Below are 23,718 nucleotides of genomic sequence, written 5' to 3'. Positions count from 1 at the left end.
AAAGCATACACAGACATAACCCTCTTCATTTAAAAGTTCTGTATTTTGGTCACGCCAAAAAAAAAAAAATTCTGTAGAAGAGGAGAAATCTCTGGAAATTCCTTGTAATCATGAGTGAGCCAAGAGAAGCTGGCATCTCGTGAGGCAGACCAGCTCAGTCAGCCCCAACCACATAACAGCCTTCCACGGCTTCCTGTGGTACCCTTGGGATGGAAACACTTTTCTTGCAGCTGGAAATGAAAAATGGCCTTCCCGCCTGTCTACCAGCTCTTGCGGTGGCCGTCTGAGGATCCGCAGAGGAGCTTCGGTGGTGGGACTGGCACAGCCACGCGTTGCCGCATTGCGGAATTGTTGTCTGAAATGTAATGCCAAATTTCTCGTTCTTGTTAAAATTAAGCAAAAATGTCATTAGAAAACTAATCCTGGCTTGAATCCAATAATATACACAGTCCTAAATTGAGTCAGAGTCATCAAATTGTAGACTTTGGCGGAATCGTGGAATGAATTTTGTTCCAATGCTTCAGTATAGTCTTAATTAACTTGCTAAGATTAAGGAAACTTTCATCTTATCAGTTGGAAAAGATGTGGCTGAGGACATGATATATATCTGTTCTGGCTATTTGGTTAAAATAACATTTAGCTTTCCATTTTCCTCCATACATACCTGTATCATCTACATCTTCATGCCGTCTGAAATTGTCAGGCGTTTGTGGGGCTGGCACTGCCTTCTAGGTTTGTGTTTGAAAAGTGCCTTTGCAGTCATGTTTTCTGCAGGCACAAGAGTAAAACAAGGGGTGGAGGTTTATGCACTTTAAACTCTTCTGCTGGAATTTTCAGATGTCTGTCTACAGACAGAGGCCCACGTATTTAGACAACTAATATAATTTTCTGGCCCCTTCTTGCCTTGCACTCCACGTTGCTTACACCGAGCTCAAATCCTGTTTGCAGCTCAGTCAGCCTCAGTGATTCTCTATCGCCCTTTTTCCTGCATCTGTCATATTCCATTTGGAAACCTTGTTGGGCATCGATGGGTGGAAATTGCTGGTATAGATCAGGGTGAAAGTTGTTTCACAGCTGAGTCAATTTTGTTAATGCAAAAATGGTGCACCAGACATCTGGTTAGAATTATTTTTATTCCATCCTTAAGATTGAATGACTTAAATGTGAAAAATGTGGAGCAAAATATAAGCTCTGCTATAGTCTATATACTCCCCCATATAGTCCTTATACTTTTAGACAAGAGTAAAACTGAAAAAGCTGGGAGAAACTATTTTTGTTGTGCTAAGTTACGAATCTCCCCTGCCCTGGCGCATCCGCACTGTCTGATATATAAATATATTTATGTTTTATCATTAGTAACTTTAAGTGTTTGACCAATTGTTAACAAGCAAAACAGCTTTAAGAGTGCTTCAAAGAGGAAATTAATGGTGCTTTCATATAATTGTTAAGACAGTGGTGTTCTACAGCTGTTAGGAATTTAAAGTAAACATACCGAATTTAATTTACCTACTGCTTAGAGAAATAGATTAGTCCTAAATTATCCTAAGTGTGTTAGCTGTACACAGTGTAACTTTGTCTAATATGGTATTCGGTGATTGACGCAAAACTAGAAATGAGAATAGGACACGTTAAACCAGATACTTTGTAAACTGATTATCCCAGGATATTAGGTTCCATTAAATTTATAATAAATATCTTTTTCTTTTTTTCCTTCCTCAGGGGCGTGCCTCATTAACATCTGAGAAACAACGTTTTGCCCATGAACATGGCGAAATGAAAAATCTAGAAGATATTGTTAAAGATATAAAACCATCCGTGCTAATAGGTAATTTCTTTTACTTTAAAGCAATGACCTTATTCTTTGTGGGAAAAAAATGGGGATGTGGCTTTGTCTGAAGACAAGATCAAGTTCCTCTGAACAGAGTTTACCTTTGTGTGTTTTTAGAAAACACTAGGTGCATAATGGGCTCTATTAAGCAACTGAACAAATAGTAGCTATCCAAGCATGTAACACTGCTTTCACTCCAAGCCATCCATTTTACAGGGGAATAATCCAAGTTGGTTTAAACATCTGAGGGAAAACCTTATCACCTTCCTAAATGACTTCTGATTTAATGTGGATGGTGCAATACAAATAACCTCAAATTTATACTGAGAAAACTGAGCTAAGCACATGTAAAGCTGTGCAAATATGAGCATGCTGTAGCTGAATCTTCTTTCCCCTCATATTTAGATCCTTAGCCACCATTCTGTTGTGCAGACCAAACCACAGATTTTACAAAGACTTTTTATTTATAAAAGCTGCAGGATTTGGGATCTCAGTAAAGGATTGTTTGGCTCTCTGCAGTTTGGTTATTGTATTTCAGTGACAGTTTCAGGAATGAACTGCAAGTACTCTTAAATATTTATTTTTAATATGTAAGACTTGAAAAATTCATCTATCTGGCTAGTGCAATCATTCATCAGATGCTAGAAAATCTGAAATGCCGCAGTGAAAATTATCTTACATTTGAAGAGCTATGTTTTCGACTGAGCCTAGACCTCATGGTCTTTGTTCAGTAAAATCTGCTTTTGACAGTGATCATGAATGAGGTAAATAAAGCTTATCTTTTTCTATGCTCCATAGAGGGATGACTGCAAGACAGAGACCAAGCAGTCTAGAGAATGTATTTAGTAGAATGCAAGGCTGAAAAAGCTAGTGGAGCAGAAGAAGAGATTGAATGACCTGTGATATTTATCTAGATAAAGGTGTGTAGATGCTTAGGGAATGTTTGCTGTCGGATATATAAATCTATACTGCGCTTTCCCTCAAGGTCACTTTCTCCTATCTGTACTGCATAATGAAGACTCTTCCAACAGAAACAGCAATGAAAGTCAATTCTTGGGGTTTTTTCAGTTTGGAGGACTAAGCATTCAGTGTCTTCCTCCGGGCAGCAGGAGTCATGGAGAAATAAGTTGATACTCCTCCCAATGTTTTACTTAACTCTGCCTCAGTGAATGCTCATATACATTTTGTCATCTGCGATGGCTCCAGGAAAAGCCTTAGTTTAGCTTAACCAAATATAAGAAATTGCAATTTTAAACCTAAAAAGAAATAGTCAGTGAGATTGTTCAGAGCATTTTGTTTTAACTTTATATATGCAGATAGTTGTCATTCTTGCTATTGACTGTCCAGAAGCAGTTTTAGAAGACATAAAACATTTGGCAACTGCAGACTTAACCAGAAACTAAGGTGTATAACAGGCTCTTATACAAGTGGGTCAAAATCGTGACTGCCACAACTGTTCATCAAACGTACAGTGGCCCAGCTGGTCTAGCAGAGCTTTTGCATCTAAGTGTCTTAGTCCATTCATAGAAGGTGAAGTGCAGAGAGCTCAGATTTACAAAAAATAGTAGTATGTGATAGAAATGTTTGAGCGAGAGGTGTTCAAACTAGAAGAGAAGTCACCGATTTGCCTTGATTGAGGAGTTGCCTCTTTTGTTACCAAGGGATCAGAATAAAGGAGATTTGGCCAGACACAAAACCAAATGGGTCTTAAACATTTTAGGGTCCACATTAAACACCTAAACAGCACCTAAAGAGCCTGTCATAGGGTGCTTGGGGTTTCAGTAGATGTCTCGAGAAAGCTCAATTTAAAACAATTAGGGAATTTCAGGGGGGCATGCACCTCTCCCTATTGAGGGCATAGGCTGTGCTCGAAGATGTCTCTCTAAGCTGATACCATGCTTCATGTAGAAGCAGTCAGAAAATACTCTGAGATACCTTTAAGAAATGTTAGTCCTGGAGTGTGTATGACCTTCTAGCCAGCTCTGCGAGGTGAGGACCCCCTTCACCTCCCTCCAAGTACCTTGTGCTCTCCTCGGGCAGACACCAAGCTGTCCTTTTAGAGTGGGCAACGGTGGGATGCTCATTTGTGCATGAGTGATGAGAAGTTAGAGCACTGACCCAAGAGAGACCCTCTCCTGGCCCAGGTTTGAAAGCATTCCTACTCCCCCAAGAATGGGAACAGCTTTTTTCCTGCTGTTGAAACTCAGATGCTGTGTGGAGAGCAGAGCAGGGAGCCAGGCACCGGGGGCTCTGCGCAAGGAGGAGGCTACCTTCTCTACGAGCCAAGTGATAGAAGGCTTCCTGAACATAAAGATCCCTAGGTTTACTCCAAGGTCTGTTTAGTTGTTTTTCACTGGAGGCATGGAGAGCAAGGAACTGATCCTTCGATTCCCAACTCTTGTAGGTTAGGCAGAAATATAGGTGCATTGGCATCTCAAAACCATCACACACCCCTTTTTGCTTGTGAGTACAGTACGGAGAAGAGAAAAGCATCTCTGACAGGATGGAAAGGGATGTCTTCAAAAAAATTGTTGCTGTCAGGGAAGCTGTAGATTCAAAATTGGGATTATTCATCCGCTGAGGCTGGAGATGACAGAATGATCAGCTGTAGAAGGCAGAGACTTTACTCATCATCTGACACACTGGATTTGGGAGAAACTATCCAGTCTGTTGCATGAGACTTCAGGAGACAGAGTTGTACCTTTCTACTCCTTATTGGACTTACCTGCAGGTTAGGTGATACATTTCTATTGTATACAACAGGCCTGAGAAAACTGAAGTGAGAAATTCACCAAGCTGTACAGGGTGAATAGGTTCTGCCTTATGTTAGGGATAATATGGAAGTTTCACTGTTGCAAAATCTTTTATACAAAATTTTATTTTAACCACATGTTAGGAAAAAGGTTGAACTCCATTTTCAAGAGGGAGGTGTGCAGTAAAAGGAGCTCTGTTCTTTTAAAAGTGACACGCATCTTTTACCTTGAACTGATTGCATTTGTCTGCTTGTTACGTGTGTGTTTTTCTTCTTTAGGAGTTGCTGCAATTGGTGGTGCTTTTACTAAACAAATTCTTCAGGATATGGCTGCTTTAAACGAGCGTCCTATCATTTTTGCTCTCAGCAATCCTACCAGCAAAGCAGAATGCACTGCTGAGCAGTGCTACAAATATACAGAGGTAACCAAACATTAATATCTCTCTAGTATACGCAGTGGAAAGTAAATCTGAAATTAAATTTAAAATGGGAGGAAGACAGGGGGTGGAGTAGCAAGTACTAATCATGTCTCTGTGTGAGTAAAATGAGTTAAATTAAGTAACCCATTTTTCAGATTTTATCAAGACAATTTCACTGAAGTCAATACATGCTTGCACCCTCATAAACACATTTAATAGCTTTTACTGGTGTCAGGCAAGACTCAGGGTCTTTATTATAAGCGAAGCATCAGTAACTGTCAATCATTAAAGCCTTATGCCTGTTTTTGAACTGTACCACTTTGTGTAATGTATACACGCAGTGGCATGCTTTTCATTTGAGATTTTATAAATACTCTTTAGGGTAAGAAAATACCTCACTGCATGAAATAGAATCTTTAAATTAATTCTTTATTAAGAACTGGGGTAATTGAATCCTTTTACAAAGATTTCCATTATGGAAACATAGGTGAAAATTAAGAGAAATGTGCTTGCTTATTTATTATTGTGTTATAGAAGTGCTAAGAAACATGTTATCCTGTAATTCAGTCTAGAATTTGAAATGTATGAGTACTTGACTGTTTGTGTTTCATAGTGCATTGTGTTTGGATTTCTTGTCAAATACAGGGCAGTTTGAATGACAGTTTGACAGTGTTTAAAAGACAAATTTAGCATGCCCGTTCCCCACCGCACAGTACACAATTACAGCGCGATGCAGGAGCCAGGGACGCAGCCTACACGAAGGGTTGGTTATAGTGGGTAATGACATCTGGTAGGCAGAGCAAAAGACACGCTGAAGTATTTGATCTGTCACCAAAACGTATAATAAGCTGGCCATGATAATACTGCATGACACCAAACCAAACAGAATATTCTTCTGAAGAGCTGAATAGCAACAGTGGCATATTTTAAAATGCACGTTTTCAGTTCTCTAAAATAGGCATAGATATTTCTGATACAAAGCGCCTCTGAAGTATTTAACAGTGACATTTATCACTTCAGCAGTGCTAGCATAAATAAAGGCTGGCTTTTCTTCCACACCTAAATTTACTGCTTAAATTTGAGGGTGCTCCCTTCCTAGCAAGGACAGAGCCAGGGGCCTTTGGGCTGCGGAGGTAGAGCCTGTGCAATGTCACTCCCCTCATTAGTCCAAAACTGCGTTGCCTGCTCTACAAATTACTACTCTCTCCCTGTGTATTTGGAATGATCTGGGGAGAACCTGGATAGCAGCGCTGCAGCTGAGTCACCTCTGAGGTGCCTCTTCTGCCACCCTTGAGCGGCACTTGATGGAGCCGGCATCTGCCCCCATCAGGGTGTTCCTCATCCCAGGGGAGCAGTGAGAGTCCATCGGACTCGCAGCTCCCTTGCAGCCCATCTCTTGGTACTCCAGTGGTATCACACCTCTGAACGTGCTTGCTACTGAGTGACACCAGGGCTAATGTTCCCCTTAGCTAACGTTGAGCCGTCAGCAGCATGAGCCCTGTCGCCACGTCTGGGCCACCCACAGGTTTCTGTTCCTGCCCGCAGCTGCCTCGTGTGCTGTGTGCCAGCGTGGAGCTACGCCTGGGCCTGTGTCCTGGGAAGAGATTTAGAGGTCCCATGGGAACTATGACATAAAATGAATTACAGCCAGTTCTCTTGTCCTCAGGACATGTGATATGGTGTAACTTGTGTCTGCAGAGCTAAATTCTCTAATTCCCCAGAACAGGCTGGCTCTTCCATACTGCCTGCTGGGACCAGTCTGTGCATGGTGCCTGGGCACTGGTGGCAACAGCGCTACTTGGCACTACCCAAAAACCTGCTGGGAAACATCCTTGTGGTTTATCAGTATTGGATGGTCACATGCCAGTGCCTGAGCTGGTCCCCTCACCCTGCTCAGAATATTACAGAGAGGGGAGCCACAGGGTCCCAGAAGAAGAGATCCCATCACCAACTTGTGCTATAGGTTGCACCGTGGTACGACGTTCCTGGGACAGAGCTGTTGAGCTGTGGAGCGGGTGTAGTGGCCTGAAGAGGGAAGATTGGGAGGAACAGAGAGCTCTGCCTGTCCCCACAGCTCCTCAGAAATTGCCACATCCAGAAGTGCAACATTTTGTGGCCTTAGTGTCATTTTTGTGGATGATCTGCTGTTGGGGAACAAATCCAGCAGCATCACCCATTGTTACCACTTTGAGTTTTACAGCTCCAGGCGTATACCTTCTTCCCATGTACTCTTCTTCTGGCATGGACACACAAAGCGAATAACGAGTGCTGGCTTTCACTTTCTCCTCCTCTAAATTGTGCTGATAGCTCTTACCTGAATAAGGCAGCTGTTACTCTCTGACATCAGATAGTCACAGAGAATTGCCAGTCATCCATAGGATCAGCATCCTGATGCTCTTGAGATATAGTCAGTTAAATAGCTCTAATACCCTCTCAGAAGAGATATTAAATAGATGCAACCCAGCTTCCACAGTGGTAGGTATTTCAAGGGGTGTGTGAAATACTTCAACAGCATCCTCACAACTAACCTGCTTTCTTTGGCTTTCTTGTGACAATTTAGGGACGCGGCATTTTTGCCAGTGGAAGTCCTTTCGATCCTGTCACTCTTCCAAGCGGACAAACTCTCTATCCTGGACAGGGTAACAATTCCTATGTGTTCCCAGGAGTTGCCCTTGGCGTTATTTCATGTGGACTGAAACATATTGGTGAGGATGTGTTCCTTACAACTGCTGAGGTATTGTGTTAAAAATTATTTAAATTCCTTAATTTAGTAACTTGGTAATAATGAACAATTAAACAGAAATAGTTAAATGCTATCTTTTAAATTAAAAAAAAAAATAGTGCTTTCTGTGGAAGGTCTTTATTTGCAAGGTATGTTGGTTTTTTATACATTCTATTTGAACAAGTTATTTTTAAGAAGTTAATACTTGGTCCAAAGGCCATCTGACATAAACTTCACCTTCTGTTGGCAAGGAGAAAAGAGAAAGACTTCAGTACTATACTATCACAGGTGAATGCACATATGTATGGTTTGCGTACACGTGCACATAGGTTTTAGATTGAAAGGAACTATATTTTGATGTTGGTAGCTTTGGGGTGACTTTTGGGGGTGTTTTGCCTGCAAAAAAAATAATCTGAATTTCTTTTAGCTTTTTAGCTTTTTGCTATTTTTGAGTAGAGCTGTTGGCATAATTTTTTGTGGACCTCCATTGTCACCAGCTGGTGAAAGTGTTCAATTGCCTTGTGGTTCCTCGCACCACAGTTTGACACAATTACCATGTTATCCTTCCCATTTTCTTTCTTACCCTTTTCTGCATCTGTTCTTTTCTTTCTTCAGGCAGTTTTTTATGATCTTTGTTCTGATGTTATCCAACATGTGATCTCTCCTTTATCTCCACTCAGTGGGCAAGAGATGAACAGGGAGCACTTTTGGTTCTAAGAGTCATTCACCACCTACTTCCAGTGATTGTTCAAAGTCTCACATCCACTGTCTTATAACAGGACATCATAAATGCACAGGATTGTATCTTCAACACATATGGGAGAAGAGTCTGGCCTTTATTATTTTAGCATCCCTTATTCAAAAAAAATAAATTACCAGCAGTGGTTGAAATCAAATGCTTAACAGAATTTTTAATTTATTTTTTTTTTTTACAAAACAATAAGGAAATTGTTCTGTAGCTGTTTCTCACTTAAGAGAACTGTAACTTTCTGTGCTTTTCTGGGTCCAGCATCTTTGCTCCTCATCCACTATAGCGTCATAGCACCATTACCACTCCTTCCGCTGACCCTTTCACCCCCTTCCTGCCCTGTCCTAGAGTTCCTGTCTCTTTCATTGCCTCTGTTGGTTCTGCTCTCGGCTGGCACCAAGATCAATGTAATGAGATCTCAGCTTCCTTCTCCTGAGCGATGTGATATCCAGTGATGCTCAAGGTCCTGGCTACTCTGCTCCCAGGAATATGCTTCCAAGCTCATCCTGCTCAGAGAGAGCCTAGGCTCAGTACAGACTGATTAGAGAGCCCTAAGCAGTGCACGATGGTCTGACCACGTCCGTGCAAAATCATTGCAAGCTTGATGCTTTTTGGATTTTTTTTTTAATGGGTATGGAAGTAAGGAGGAGGACTAGCTTCAGTTTACCAAGTTAACTCTAATTAACCTAGACGCACTTCAGTGGTAATTTCTACTCAACGCAGTTCATATAAATTACAATCCACAGAACTTCATGAAAGTGCAGTGTCCTAATCTTCAAAGAAGCTGTGCAAGCAACCTTGGAAATACATGAGTAGCATAGGTTGCACACAGAGGAAGCCTCAAAGCAATGTAATTAGCAACTTTAATGGAACGGTAGCATAAAAACAGAGAAGAAAAAAATGTTGCCCCAATTAGCAGAAGTGAGTATGCCTGACTCAACTCTTGCAGCTTCTCTAAGGGATATTGCATTCCAGGATTCTTGCTCCTTGCGTCCTCTTCATGGATTAAAGGGAAGAAAATGGCCCTTTACTATCACTCGGAGGCAACTGATAGGCAACGTGATCCTATGACCGGCAGTATGCGATAGGAAGCTTTCTTAAAGCATGAGCACTTGCACACTGCCCTTGCTGGATTTCCGAAGGTTATTTTTTAAGGTGTGTACTCTGGCATCTTTAAAAAAGTTTGCCAGCAGCTTGCCCTCTATAAGAAAGATATTCACAATTTCCATCTTTAAAATTAGTAAAAAGCCCAGACTGTCTCCACTGGCTTTAACCATCTTAGGAGGGCAATGATCCATCTCATAAGTCTTTGGATAATTATATCCTCCCTTTAAATCTTTCCCTGTAATTTCAGTTGGATACGGCGATCCTCGCTTGCTGGTCTAAACTGCTGTGTTAAACAGTTGTCTTATTTCATTCTAGAAGTTGCTTTATTTTGGTTTGGGTGAAATGGTTCCTATATATAGAGTGCTGATGGATGAAAGGTGGCACGTATGTGGATTGAACTGTGTTTCAAGCAGCAGTCTACTTAAAGTCAGAAAAAAATCTGTTCTAAACAAAGAAATTTAACTGAACAAAGAAACGTAACAAGGAAGTAAAATGGTATCAGAAATCACGAGGAAGCTTTTAAATTCTTTCTTGAGGAAGAGGTTCTCTCCTGACTCTTCCTTTTTGGTGAAGGTTTTGCTACACAATTGCTTTCCTCTAGTAAAATCCCTAGAAAAGTTTGACATGTAAAAATGTGGGATTTTTTTCTTGCATAGAAGGTCTCTGTTGGTGGCAAGATCAATGGATAGCTACTGGGCATACGGCTGGAGTTGAGAGCAGTCACGTCTGGATTTCGGAGGAGTCTTTGCCAGAAGAGGTGTCAGGGGTGTGAAGGCTGGGAGGGCTGCATTGGCCTTTACCTGAAATTACAGTACAAAGCAAAGGCAAAAGTACTTTTTGTTTGTTTTCTTGGCTTTTTTTAACAGAAGGATAAAATCAAAACAGTTTCGTGTGGGTTTTAGAATAGTGGTTAGTATTCTCCCTTTGAAATGGAAGCACCCAAGATGCTGCAAAATTTAAAACACCAAACCCCATGCATTTTAGATCGAGGGACCTTCTCAGACTGTAGCAGTAGCTTACCTGAAAAAAGGAAAGTATAAAAAATAGCAGTCCATGCTGCGTGCCTGCACCTCCTGTCTTCTTGTTTTGCCACCTCTCCCGTTAAATCTGGTAAAAGTCACACATGGCTTATTGTAACAACAACAAATTCTACTTTCAGTGTTCTTTTCTTTCTGACAAGTAAAATAGAGTGTAACTTTGATTTTGGATGATAAATCTAAGGTACTGTAAGCTGTAATACCTCTTAATTGCAGGCAATTGCTCTGTGATGACAAGGAACATTACCTATTCTTCTAAGTCCTATCAAACACCATGAAAGGGACAGAGAATTATGAACTAATGAAATATTCTCAGCATGTGTGACCTACAGTTAAGTTACTCCAGAAATAATCCTGTTAAATTCTTTCATTATAGAGAATACATCCACCAGAAGCCAAGATGCCCCCACTTGCTTTATGCCATTTGTCCTGTCTCGGCTGCCTTTCATTTAGCTTCTGCAATAAGGCTTAGCTAAATTCTCTATTAAAAACTTGAATGAATTGAAATTTAAAGCATGAAAATAGCCATACTGGGTTGGACCTAAGATGCAAACAGCTCAGTATCTTCCTGTGAAAGTAATCAGTAGCAGAAGCTGAGGAAAAGAGGATAAATAAGGGGAAAATACAGAGTGATCCTTCTGCTGAAATGGCTTCTGAGGCTCTGGCAGCCTGCACTACATGGCCTTCCTGCGCTGGAAGTTTTATCCCTGTATGGATTTCTCTTTCATAAATGAGCCTAGTGACGTTTTAAACATGTTTATACATTTGAACATCTTTTGGCAGTTAGTGTCACAATTTAATTATGAGTTCTGTGGAAAAAGAAACTCTCCTCTTACGGTTTCCTGCTGTCTGATGCTTCGGGTACCCTATAGTGCCATGAGAAATGTTCACCTTCAGTTGTCCTTTGTATTCAGTCTTCTCTTTTTTTTTTTCTCTCAGGTCTATTTTATTATTTTTTGTCTCCCTGTACAAAAAATAACCTTTTGATGACACTTATTCTTTATACCCCTCATGATTCTATCTCATTCTTGTTTGAAGTAGGTGGAGCAAAACTGCACACTGTTCAAAGCGGTGTTACATTGGGGATTTGTACGCTGGTATAATTACATTTCCTGGGTCGTCTCTTATTTTCTTAATAATTCCAAATGTTGATTCATCATTTTTTCCCCTGCCACTGAATTGATGTTCTCAAGGAGACCACATGAAGAACGTGTCATTCTCTTTGAAAATGCTTGTTTCTTTGTTTTTGTGTAGTGTTTAATGCTGTTACTGGAGTATGTCAGAAGGAGTAGCATGGCATCTATATAGTTAAGCTTGCTATCTCTCCCACTTTGAGCACTGCCCAAATGTTTTGTGGCTTGCTTTCTATCAATCCCATCACAAAAAAGTACTCTACTCCTGAACCTTTTTTTTTGAGTGATGCATTACACTAACAGCAACTTGCTGTTGATTTCTTCAGACTTCATCTTTCCTGCAGAGCCCCATTAAACTGTTGACAGCAGAAATCTCATGTTGTAAGCTCCTCTTTACACATTCAGATGCATGTCTTGTTTTATCCAAGGGCTGTGTATCATTGTTTAATAACCCAGTTGCTAGTATGGAAAGTAAAAACTAGATTTTACGTTACCTTAGCTCCCCCTAGTGGGTTTTAATCTCTGCTGTACTTCTCAATATCAGACTAAAATGCAAACAAATATTTTTTTCTTTGCTCGTTATACTCAAGAAGAGTATAATCTCTTGTTGCTCTTGTTAGCATTTCCACTCCAAATGGAAAAACTTACTACACCTACCAGCACGCTGGGTAGTTTGCAAAAGAGAATGTTGTTTCTCTTTGAACCTGGAGTTCAAAGAGAAACAGCAAATACAGTTCAGTGTTTGCTTTTTAATTCAAACTATTTACCTACTTCTGCCAGAAAGGATGAATTGATGATAGGCAGGCATCTCTTCTGACACCATCCTAGTTGTTTGCAAGCAAGGTACACAAGGTCCTATTTCCCACATGCAACAGGAACTGTTGCAAGCAGTTTGTACTCTGTTTCAAGTGTCTTCCTATTACGTTCTCCCGAAAGTGCACTTCTTGATTCTCTTTGGGCCATTTCTCAGTTTCATTTCACAGTGCTTCCTGGACTTCCCTGGTGTTTTCGGAACCTCTTGATAGGTCACACATGGCTCCACCAGATGCTATCCAGACCAGAGTTTTCCTTCCATCCATGGAGTACTACTACAGGTCACACCACGCACTGGCTTCCCCACACTCCTGGATCTGTCAGTGATTTGGTCCTAACCTTTTGTTATCTAAGCTGCAATTGCACAAAAATGTATCATTTCTCCTGAAGGGAAGACTAAGGGTGCCTCTACGTTACTCTTCTATTTTGCATCAGAATGGTCTTATGGAACACATCTCCCTGGTGTCCCTGCAAATTCCATTTTGGTCCACAGTGTGACATGGTCTTGGGAGGAGAGGGGGACTTTTGGATGAAACTAACTGGAAGGATACACTCCAGGAGCAAGCCTAATGTACTAGATATCAACAGAAACCGCTTATAAACTGTAACAGATTTAAGAAGTATGAGCTTGCGCTCTACAGAGAACCTCCTTTCCTTGTGACTGTTACGTGTTCCTGGCTGTTCCAAGGGCAAGTGACATCCCCTCCCCATAGTCGTTTCCTTTCTGTCCCAAAGCAAGACAGAGAAATTTGACATTTGGATTCTGCTGATGCAAATCTCTCTTAATGTTTTTTAATAATTTGTTTTCAGAATTGTAGTAGAGAATGTTAGTGAAGGTAGCTATCAAAAACTGCATAAATTCAGACCATTTTTAATATATGCTTAGTTTGCTTTGAAGATATTTAGATTTGGTTCTAACTAGCAGCTCCCTAGAAGGTACAAAGGTGGGCAGCTAAAGAAATGAAACCTTCAAGTCCACCGAAGAGATTGCAAAGTAGAAAACAGGTGGGTGAACTGGCATCAGCTGATTCTCAGGCTCAGCAAATCCCAATCTGGATCACCCTGAAAGGCTATTTTCTCTTTCAGATCCTCAAATGACCAGCAAATTTTAGCTAATGATAGCAAAAATATCATCAGACCCAAAGGCAGCCCCAGGAGCCTTTGCTTCTTAAAAAGTGTCTGTTGGACAACTAGAGGAAATTCATTAAGTAAGCCCGTAAGCAGACAGAGCCAGCAGTGTTTCTCCTTACTCTGCGGAGAATGTCTTCTTACCTCATGGTAATAGAAGGTTTTTCATACGGCCAATGAGTAAACAGTAAAAACCAACTTCTCCAGCTTGCTATGCTTTCCCGATCTGTTCATTGCTGGAGATGACAACAAAACATTTCCAATCTCGCTAGGAAGACCAAGCAAGAATGTACAGGCAGTGGAGGAGATGCTCCATTCTGATGAGCATCAGAACTTCTGTATCGTTCCTTGTTTCCCCTGGTCAGTCTGGTGAAAAATCAAGCAAAGAGCAAACCAATTTCCTTGGTTACTTGGTATGGTTGAGATGACAGACCACTGCAGCCTTCGAGTGGGGTGAACAGACCAGCAACTGCTCTTTTCTAGCAGCACTGTTTTTCTGTCCCAGCAAGCCAGAATTTAGCATTAGACCTTCTATTTCTAAATCTGACTGCAGTGACCAGCAGGGCTTTAAAAGACCCTGGATAATCTTACTTTTATTTTACTTTGTTCTGTGATTGATCTCATACAGACTAGATGTTTGAGCTGGACACACAACCAACCTGCTCAGCCACCAGTAATTTTACTCAAAGCATTTTACACTTAAGGGTTTCAGTTCTGTTCTCTGCACAGGATGACTTGACAGTGGTCAGAATAACAGGTGCTTCTTTAATTTTGAAAGTCTTTGACCCAGCTACAATTGATGGCTGGAATTTATATCTCACAGTGAACTATTTGCTAATTTGTGTGTGTCTTATTGTCTGAATGAGAAAAGGGCATAACTCCCTAAATTTCCACCTCTTGTGTAGCTACTCCTAATGATAAGGCTGGTTGTAAAAAACACTGCTTAGGTGGATTAAGCAGTATCTGCGTGATTTGCCAAAGCGGAACTATTTCTTTGCTTACGACTGGATTACTGTCTAATGCATTGCTACAGCTTCATCTGCATTTCAAGTTAAACATGTCTGCTTTATTTCTAGGTAATAGCTCAAGAAGTGTCAGAGGAGAATTTACAGGAAGGTCGTCTGTACCCTCCATTAGTCACTATTCAGCACGTGTCGCTGAAAATTGCTGTGAGGGTAAGTCATTTCAGTCTTTTGTGGCTTTCCCACGCTCTCTACGTAATTGAGCATTTGATTTGATCAACTAACCCACTTTCACACAAGTTGGTTTACATCAATCAATCTTGGACAAGTAGCAGTTTCAAAATTAAATTTAAATTCATAAATGTAAACATAATCCAAATACAAGGAAAGATGTGGAACTATAGCAAGGGTTTATGTCTGTAGAGCCCAGGCTGTACTGTCCACCAGTTAGGAGCAGGTCCCCAGGCTTTTGGCCCTTCATGATTATCAGTTGCCTGTCAGAAGAGTAACTGTCACCCTTTGTCCGGGCACTATTCCCTTTCGTTCCCACCTTACTCTGGCCTACCAAAACAACTAACTGCAGGGGATGCTTTTGCTTTATGGCTCGGGTTTAGGCCAGGGGTTGTTCGGTTGGTTGGTTTTTACTGGCATATACAAAGTTGGTGCAGATGGACTTTCAGTAACTGACCCAAACCCGCAGTTTCCCAAGAAATTTGGCTATCCTGGAGAGAAGAAGAGGAAGCTTTCAAATAATGTATTTATCCCAGGCCCTCCCTCCTTCTTTTTTTTAGGTTGGAGGTTTTTTCCAGCATTTTGCTGGTCTTCAATGGCCTTTTTTGCTCCAATTATTGTTTTCTCTCTTGTTCACCTTACTGTGAATAACTCCACTTATTGCATATTCTTTTGAAAGAATAACAAGGAGCCCTCATGCATGAAACCGTTCCCCTAGCTTCACTCATTCTGTATATTTTAAAAAAAATCCTTCTCACAGTTCACGTCATCTTAGGCAAGCAATAACTCTGTTCTGTAGATGTCAAAATGTTACCTAGATTCCTCAGGCGAAATCAGACTGCCTGTGTGTTTGGCAGGAACACAGTGATAGAAATTCCTCCTCTACTTGCACGTTATATAAAATACAAAAAAAGGAAGATGTTACCAAAAGATTCTTTCTGCCTGATCTCTGTTGAAACTTTATTCCTGCACATATCTATTCTGGCTCATATAGCCCAAAAGAGGTTTAGCGATGGCTTCTACCTTTTCCAGGGGAGGAATACTCTCAAAGTTTTTTTGAATACCAAACGCGGGTTATAAATTCAGACCTTATTCATCCGTGATAATCATGCGCACAGCCCTGAAGATAAACTCTTACATAGACACCCAAAGTGCTTCTCAGTCAAATCAGGTTGGCCTTCAGATTAATCCTAGAAAGGAAGTCTGCGTACAGTCGCTTGGGGTCTCAGCTTCCCACCAAGCGAGAACATTGCTGTTTTAAAGAGCACGCTACGGAGAGCAGGATGGAGACCGTCTGCCTTTTATTCAAAGGAGGCGCGTTTGCTGTTTGCCAAATGCAGTTTGAAGCAGGTCTTTCCAAAGAGTGCTGTCGCCTAAAACCAGGTTGTCAAACTTTTGTTTCATAGATGAATGTCCACTCTAAAGATACGCATTTCTCAAGTAGGTGTTCTTCAGACGTGAGAGGCTACTTTGATGTGTCGAGTGGGCTCCAACCCCTTCTAAACTTCATTTTTGTTGCACCTATACTTGTGATGCATAATTGATTCACTTAGGTATGGTCTGGGTGGGGAAGAAGCAAGCAAATATTTGTATTATTTCCCCCAATCAACTCTAGAATTAAACCTATGCACTGTGCAGGACTAATTTTTTCTTGTGAGTTTACTTTTGAGAAACGTATTATCTCTAACTATGGCAAATAATAATTTTCTCTAATATGCAGGGAGCATGGAGGCTTTGAACAAATCACCCTTTTCTTACAGTGCTTTGGAGAAGATGGTAAACCAGGGTAACCTGATGATGGAAAAGCAGAAATTGTAGCTCAGTGCTTGGGGTTTGTGGAATATTTTACCCACTGCTGCACAATAAAAGCTAAGACATTACTGGATGAGGAGGAGCACTGTATTTGTAACGGCAAAGACGCACACTCCTCTTCAAAACTAGCAAGAGTCAGACTCACTTAAATGTAAACTTCATCCTGTATACTATCCCATATCCAGTGTGAATATAGGTACCGGAGAAGACGAAGTCTTACCTTGATTTTGAAATACTTCCTACTTTTAAATCCTGTTAAATGTACTCAGGTAGTTTATCAGCACTAATTAAGATTTTAATGCATCTTTCTAGATCGCAGAAGAAGCCTATAGGAATAACACTGCCTCCACCTATCCTCAGCCCAAGGACCTAGAAGCCTTCATCCGCTCTCAGGTTTACAGTACCGATTATAACAGCTTTGTGGCTGACTCCTACACCTGGCCTGAAGAAGCCATGAAAGTGAAACTGTAAATATTTAATGAAGAATGAACAAACTAGAAGCAGATAAAAAGCATTAAAATATTCAGAACATTTCTGCCTAGGAAGCCTAAGAATAGCTAATTTTTTAAGATGCAGAAAACTTTTTCTAAATTGTAATACTTGTTTAGAAACTCCAATCAAGAAATCATATTAATTATACATCAGAAAATAAAAATTAATCTGAGAAATATATTTGTGTTGGTTATTTTGATATTTTAATAGAGATATCCTACACTAGAGTTTGACAGATCTTTTTGTTATCGAAGTAAGTGGTTGTGTCTTGAGTTCAGAGTTTTGTCACAAATGTTGATGAGAACTTAAGCAGACAAATGGTACCATGGAAAATTAAGACATGCATATGATGACTGTTTAATCCATTACGGTCACAATGTAATTTGCATATATTGTCAAGCTATTATTTAAAAAATAAACACCAAAACTTTAAAGAAGAACAGTAAGGTTAGAGTATTTTCCTCCAAAGAAAAGCCTTATTGGTTGTTCCCACATGGAGTAATGAAGATTTTCTAACAAACAAGAATTGAACCTGCAGAACCTTTTGTTCACACCTACTTAGAATGTTTTAACATGACTTTTAGCTAAGCTAAAGTCCTGTAAATGATCAAAGGTTTCAGTCCCCCAGCAAGATAGAGAACTGCTGTTCTGATAGGCTGCAACTGTTTGGCCCAAGTGCTTGGACGCCATGTTCTTGACAAAAAGGGAGTATCAAATTCTTATGAATGGGCTTCTTTTTTGACTACATATTTTCTTACAGCCATCAGTCATCTGGCTAGTGGTAGGTGTTTGTGTATTAAACCTAATGAATTCCTGTAGTATTTGAGGCCAATATGTATTTTTAACATATGTCATATGTGATAAAGTATTATTCTTTGTAACAAACTTCTAAATCACCCAGCTGAGGTCTACTAGAGGAATAATTTTTATGGGGGAAGAGTATATCGTTATGATGGGGGGAAACAGACATGTTCTATTAATGTATATTCACTGAATATTTCTCTCACTTACTACTATTTGAATGATCTGGTTAGCTCAGTTTCTTCAGTATGGTCTTTAAAATAGCTTTTATAACTTCACTGATAATTCAGCATGCTGAGTATGTTCATCTACACACTAATTTCAACTCAGGAGATCGTACTTTTTTTTACCCTTTCTCATCTGTCAACCAGTTAGCAAAACCAGCCCATGACCATTATTCTTCTGAAAAAAAAAAAAAAGAAAAGAAAAGAAAAGTGATTGCCTCTGCAAACTTGACCGGAAGCATCCAGGGACACTCGTTGTGACCTGCATTATTCTGGATTCATAATTAGCATTTCCAGAATTAAAAGTCATGAGTCTGTGTTTTTCCTTAGGAGGACACATGATTGGATTGTACTATCAGTGTTTTTTTCTCCTTTAGAAAAAAAAATGAACAAATCTTCTGCTCAGAATAAAGCTTTACACAGCACTAACTCCAAATTTTTTGACCATCCTCCTGCACGGACTTTCTGACCTATGCCATGTTGCCTCTCCCATTTCCTTCGGGTTGAAATCTCATGCATAAGGCCCATTTCTAAACCAGTTTGTTTTGCTACTTTAAAGGAAAACATTATCATTTGGCAACTTTCCAACAGCACTGAATGCAGATGGTTTTATTGTTTCTGAGTCATGATGGTGTGGAACCTGTGCTCATACATCAATGGTCTAAAAAAAAAACCAAACAAAAAACAAAACCAAAAAACCCCAAAGAATTATTAGTTGTTACAGAATTGCCACTCCAAGAAAAATATAAAACACTTTCTGGACAGTTCTGGAAACAAAGTGTACTTGATCATTCTTTTCTACTATCATGCTATAGAGATTATCTCTACAAAACCAAAAATTAACTTTATTTGCCCAGCCCCTGAGCTCTGCCACAACTGCAGACTGCAGGTCCTGAATTCCCAAAGAGGAGCGGCACTTTCTGCTTCATTGCATAATGGGAACCTGTAAACACTTTTGGCCTTACTGTGCTTTTGGCCAAAGTTACGATCATACAAACAATGTACTTGCCACAGTGAAGGAATGTACATTAATCATCATTCTGAGCAACCCGAAATACTGCCATCCTCTGTATTTCAATATATTGCTATTATGACAAAAGTATTAAAACACTTCCTTGTGTTTTATTTGAAATAAGGTAATACCTGTTGGTTTTGTAGTCACCAGCTAAGTGTACTGAAACACAGTCTTTAAATAGCTGCTGTTGGAACGGCCTGTTTTTTATACTGGAACAGCCAAACTTCTATGGCTCAACAGTGAGTCTGCTTTTATTGCTCAGTACCAGTTTTCGTACAATGGTGCTCGATGACAAAGCGGAACACGGTAAACCAGTGGTTCTTGAAGGCACAGCTACTGGGGCCTTTTCAGTATTCTTCATCTACGTATTATATTGACGACATTTAGATAGGATAATCCATTATAAATTGGAAAACTGAATTGCAAAGCACTATCTAAATACACACTCAGCACACTACCCTGTAGGCAAGTGCTGCCTAATGAGCCATTAATATCATTTCCTGTTATAAGCTGCTGGAAAATTGTCTCTCAGTACTAATTTGACATAGAAAAGTTTGGTAAAGTTGTACGTATTTTTATTTAATATACAATATATAGGCTTTTTTCATTTTTCTGTATTTTACATGTATTTCCTTATGTAATGTAGGGGGAAAGATGAGGAAACACTAAACTTTGTCTCATCTTACACATTTTCACTTCCAAGGTGCTTGGCCTAACAATGTAAATATAAAATGCCATGAGTTGAGCAGCTGAAAAATTACTATTGACATAACCATAATGAGATGATAGGAAGAGGATTGTGAAAATGATGGTATTAGCAATATAATTGTATAGGGTGTCAGACAATAAGTAAACACCTCTCAAAAATATGTGGCAATTCAGAACGGAAACTAAGATTAACTACTCGAACCATTCTTCTCGTATGTATGTCAAACAGTTTCCCTTTTCACAGCTGTAAGGCACAACATTTCAATGTTGGAATCATCTCTTGCTGTCCAAAATTAGAACCCCTTACACAGTTTCTCTTATTTGTCTGAAAGTTTACCCTCAACACCAAATAAAATCTGAAAAATATTTCCACTTTGATGTTGTTTCAGGAATTCTAGGAACTGGCCAAGATCCATGTGGTAGTCATTCCTCAGGCCATAATCACCATGTGCCTGAAACTGTAGGTCTTCAAAAGCAGGAAAGAGACGAAGATTATCGATGCTTCCCTCCGTTTCTATATTCTCCACATGCTTGCATGAAATATGTTTCCAGTTGGGATACCTAATAACACGCCAGAACTCTTCACAGTTTTCTCTGAGTCCCTCCACACAGATGACACCAGGTTTCCCTGTTAGGCAGAAGCCAGTCAGATTTAAGTTCTTTGCACAGTCAAAAATCTTTTTCCTTAATTCCTGCCTATATATATGATGGCTGTAGATCCACATGCGATGCAACGTTTCTTTACCGACGACTTCTTTCGGAGCACTTTCAGAAGAGATCTTAGTGTTTTCCAGGTAAGTCAGGCTGTTGTCTTTCACCCATTGCACAGCTTCACATATACGCAGTTCACTTGAATCCAAGGAGCTGATGTGAGAAGCAAGACCGGTGTTGAGCTGCAACTGTTGCTGTCTGTGCAGTGCATTTGATCTTGCAAAAAGCTGAGGAGCTACGTGAGGATACATATGAGGCAGCAGTACCTGCAATTCCACTTTTACCTTGAAAACAGAACACACACACACACAAAGAAAATGAATTCTGCGGCTACTGAAAGACATGCTAGACTCTTCTTCCCTGTCAAAAGCAGATTATGAGGAGATGTATTTAAGATTGCAAGGAAGGTACACAATTACCCTCTAGGAATATTTCTATTGCATGTTCTCTGTACATGCCCAGTGTTGCTACAGCAATAAACTACCAGTCTGTCAGAGTCAAGGGGCAAGTGGCTTTTGAGAATCTTGTCCCTTACCAAACGCACATTTCATCAATGAACTCAGCCCAGCTGCTGGATCGGTCCCAGGAAAACAAGGCCAAGAGTTAAACAAAACAGTGTTTATGATTGTACGTATTGTATATAGAGGCATTATCATTATTATTATCTTAAGCAAGTATTCACCCTAACAGAGGAAGCTTTCTCAGGATTATAGGGGATAAAAAGATTTACGTGCATTTTAGGCCAGGGGAACCTCTAAATTATCTTGCCTGATGATCTACAAACTGCAGGCTGTTGCCTTTCTCTCAATTATTCCTACAGTATCTTAAAATAGAGCACCTCAGTTCTTTGGAAACTGAACCCTGCCTTTGGTCCAAGAGCAGGAGAGGATTCATGTGTCCTCAGTGCTTGAGGCTCTGGTATACCATTAGGGGACTTTCACTACAGTATGCAATCAAATTACTAGTCCTGCTGAGAGAAGTGAGTCATGAAATGACTAATTATCTTTCCAAGTTCCTTGACAATCTGCCATGGAAAAGAATTCTTCCTGCAGAAGCCCTCCCTACGCAGTTCCTAAAGCTTCTCTCTGAAGGCTGATGAAGGAGTGCATTTTAGAAATTATACCCAAGCCTCTAGATGAGTTTCCACATAATCACAAGGCCACCTCGTTACCCAGTAAATTGTTCTAATGGTTAATTATCCTTATTCCTAGAAAATACATTTATTTCTTTGTTGAGTTTGTCCGCTTTCAATTTCCAGTCATTGCATTATTATGTTAGTCAGACCTACACTAATGGTTACATTCTATATGCAAGTGTTTACATCACTTAGTTGTCGTACGTAACCTTTTCTTCAATTGGATAAACTACTGGAACTCCTTATACTCTGAGTTTGGGGTTTTGTATTGCAGCTCACAGGCTGGTTTTGTTTTAGCATTTGTGTGACTCTTCTTAATAGTATTCCACCATTTGGGGCTATTTTTACATTAGTGGATTTCAAATAGAATCATAGAATGGTTTGGGTTGGAAGGGACCTCAAGGATCATCGAGTTCCAACTCCCCTGCTATGGGCAGGGACACCCTCCACTAGACCAGGTTGCCCAAAGCCCCATCCAGCCTTGAACACTTCCAGGGATGGGGCATCAACAGCTTCTCTGGGCAACCTGTTCCAGTGCCTCACCACTCTAACAGGAAAGAATTTCTGATCAATGAATGTTTGTACACGTGGCAAGGGGTGGAAGAGAGAAGTAAGAGGGCGGTTTTCCTAGAATAAAGTTCAACACATGCATTCCCATGAGGAATGCATTGCCTTTGTAACACAGAACTCTTTGTAAACCAGTAAACCAACAACCCTCATTTAAGTGCAACCCTAGCTAAGCTTTTATGAAGGCTGCGTGTGCCGCTGATGTCGGTTGTCTATTCCTATCAGTGATTCTATTAGCCTTTCTTGCCCAAATCAAGTTAAGATGAGGCTTTGGGCAACACACTCTAGTGGAGGGTGTCCCTGCACATAGCAGGTCCCTTCCAACCCAAACCATTCTATGATGATTCTATGATAAGAATTAAAAGCATGAAGTTTTTGTTACTTTTGAAACAGCAAACAGAAACTAGAGGGGGGAGTTTCCCCCCTTTTTTTCAGTGCATTGTTTTTAGAGAGTCTGGAGTAAAGAAAACAAGACACAAACACATCTATGTGGAATTTCTCACCTTGGCCTCCCCTACATCAAGAGCAATTGAATATTCGAGCTGTGGGGGCAGAGCTCCATCAGCATTTCTCAGGTATCGCTGGACGGCAGGCACAGCATCCTCACCCAGATTTATTTCACCTTTTTTGGGAAACATTGAAAGGAGCATTTCCACTTCCAGCAGCTGGAGCTCCAGGCATTCTTTTATCGCGACAGCCATTGCACTGCCCTCCACACACACCTATAACAAGAGGCCTGGAGTGAAACCCCGGGGTTTAACACACGGTGAGGTTCGGCACCACATGCAACCGAACAACCCGGCTTCCGCCGGGAAACCCCACTATTTTTTAGAGACAGAATTTGATTAAATGCGGCTAGGCACAAAAAGCGTAGAAGTCAGTCGTTTACACGCGTGCTCCACAGCCAAGCTGAAGAAGAGGCGGCGACGTGGCACCAAAGCCAGCGAGCAGCCGCCGCCAGCGCCGGGCCGCGCATGCGCGCCGGCAGCCTCACCTAGGCCGCAGGTGTTCCAACCGCCACGGCAGAGGACAGCCACCAGTCAGAGAGGAGGCGATATGGCTCTTCGTGCTGCCGCTGCCGCCTCCCCGGTGGAGCCCGCCGAGGTGAGGAAGCAGCGGCCAGCCCTAGACCCAGCGTTTTCACCTCAGCCCCGAGCGCAGCCGTTGAGCGGCCGCTGCGCGAGCCACGGGCGGACAGAAGAGGGCGCGCATGCTCGCTCGGCGGGGCGGGGCCAGGTCGCCGCTTGAGGGAGAGGCGCGGGTTGGTTGGAAGGAGCGGTGGGCACACACCGTTCAACCGCCCCCGTTTAAATCCCTATGGTCAAGGCGTGAGACCGAATCTGAGGTTACCGCCCGAGTTTAGCTCCCTCAGC

General features: G+C 41.0%; 2 protein-coding genes across 2 annotated transcripts in view; one reads left to right on the top strand and one right to left on the bottom strand.

Annotated features, from left to right (window-relative positions):
* The window catches only part of ME1 (malic enzyme 1), a 194,522-nt gene extending 177,160 nt beyond the window's left edge, over positions 1-17,362 (top strand). Inside the window, exons 10-14 of the mRNA XM_075747600.1 lie at positions 1,720-1,825; positions 4,860-5,002; positions 7,560-7,733; positions 14,764-14,862; positions 17,005-17,362. Coding sequence (XP_075603715.1) covers positions 1,720-1,825; positions 4,860-5,002; positions 7,560-7,733; positions 14,764-14,862; positions 17,005-17,163 — 681 coding nt within the window. The 3' untranslated portion in view covers positions 17,164-17,362. The remainder of the gene's footprint in view (positions 1-1,719; positions 1,826-4,859; positions 5,003-7,559; positions 7,734-14,763; positions 14,863-17,004) is intronic.
* A 2,734-nt stretch (positions 17,363-20,096) lies between these two features.
* Positions 20,097-23,471, bottom strand: RWDD2A (RWD domain containing 2A). Its single transcript, XM_075747602.1, has 3 exons — positions 23,340-23,471; positions 22,849-23,067; positions 20,097-20,927 (listed from the first exon to the last, which is right to left on the bottom strand). Exons 2-3 carry the CDS (start codon positions 23,044-23,046, stop codon positions 20,250-20,252), a joined length of 876 nt encoding a protein of 291 aa, XP_075603717.1. The 5' UTR covers positions 23,047-23,067; positions 23,340-23,471; the 3' UTR covers positions 20,097-20,249.
* Positions 23,472-23,718: the final 247 nt, after the last annotated feature.

Source organism: Balearica regulorum, chromosome 3 (assembly GCF_011004875.1).
Source record: "Balearica regulorum gibbericeps isolate bBalReg1 chromosome 3, bBalReg1.pri, whole genome shotgun sequence".
Lineage (NCBI taxonomy): Eukaryota > Metazoa > Chordata > Aves > Gruiformes > Gruidae > Balearica > Balearica regulorum.
This window is presented reverse-complemented; position numbering and strand designations above follow the sequence as displayed.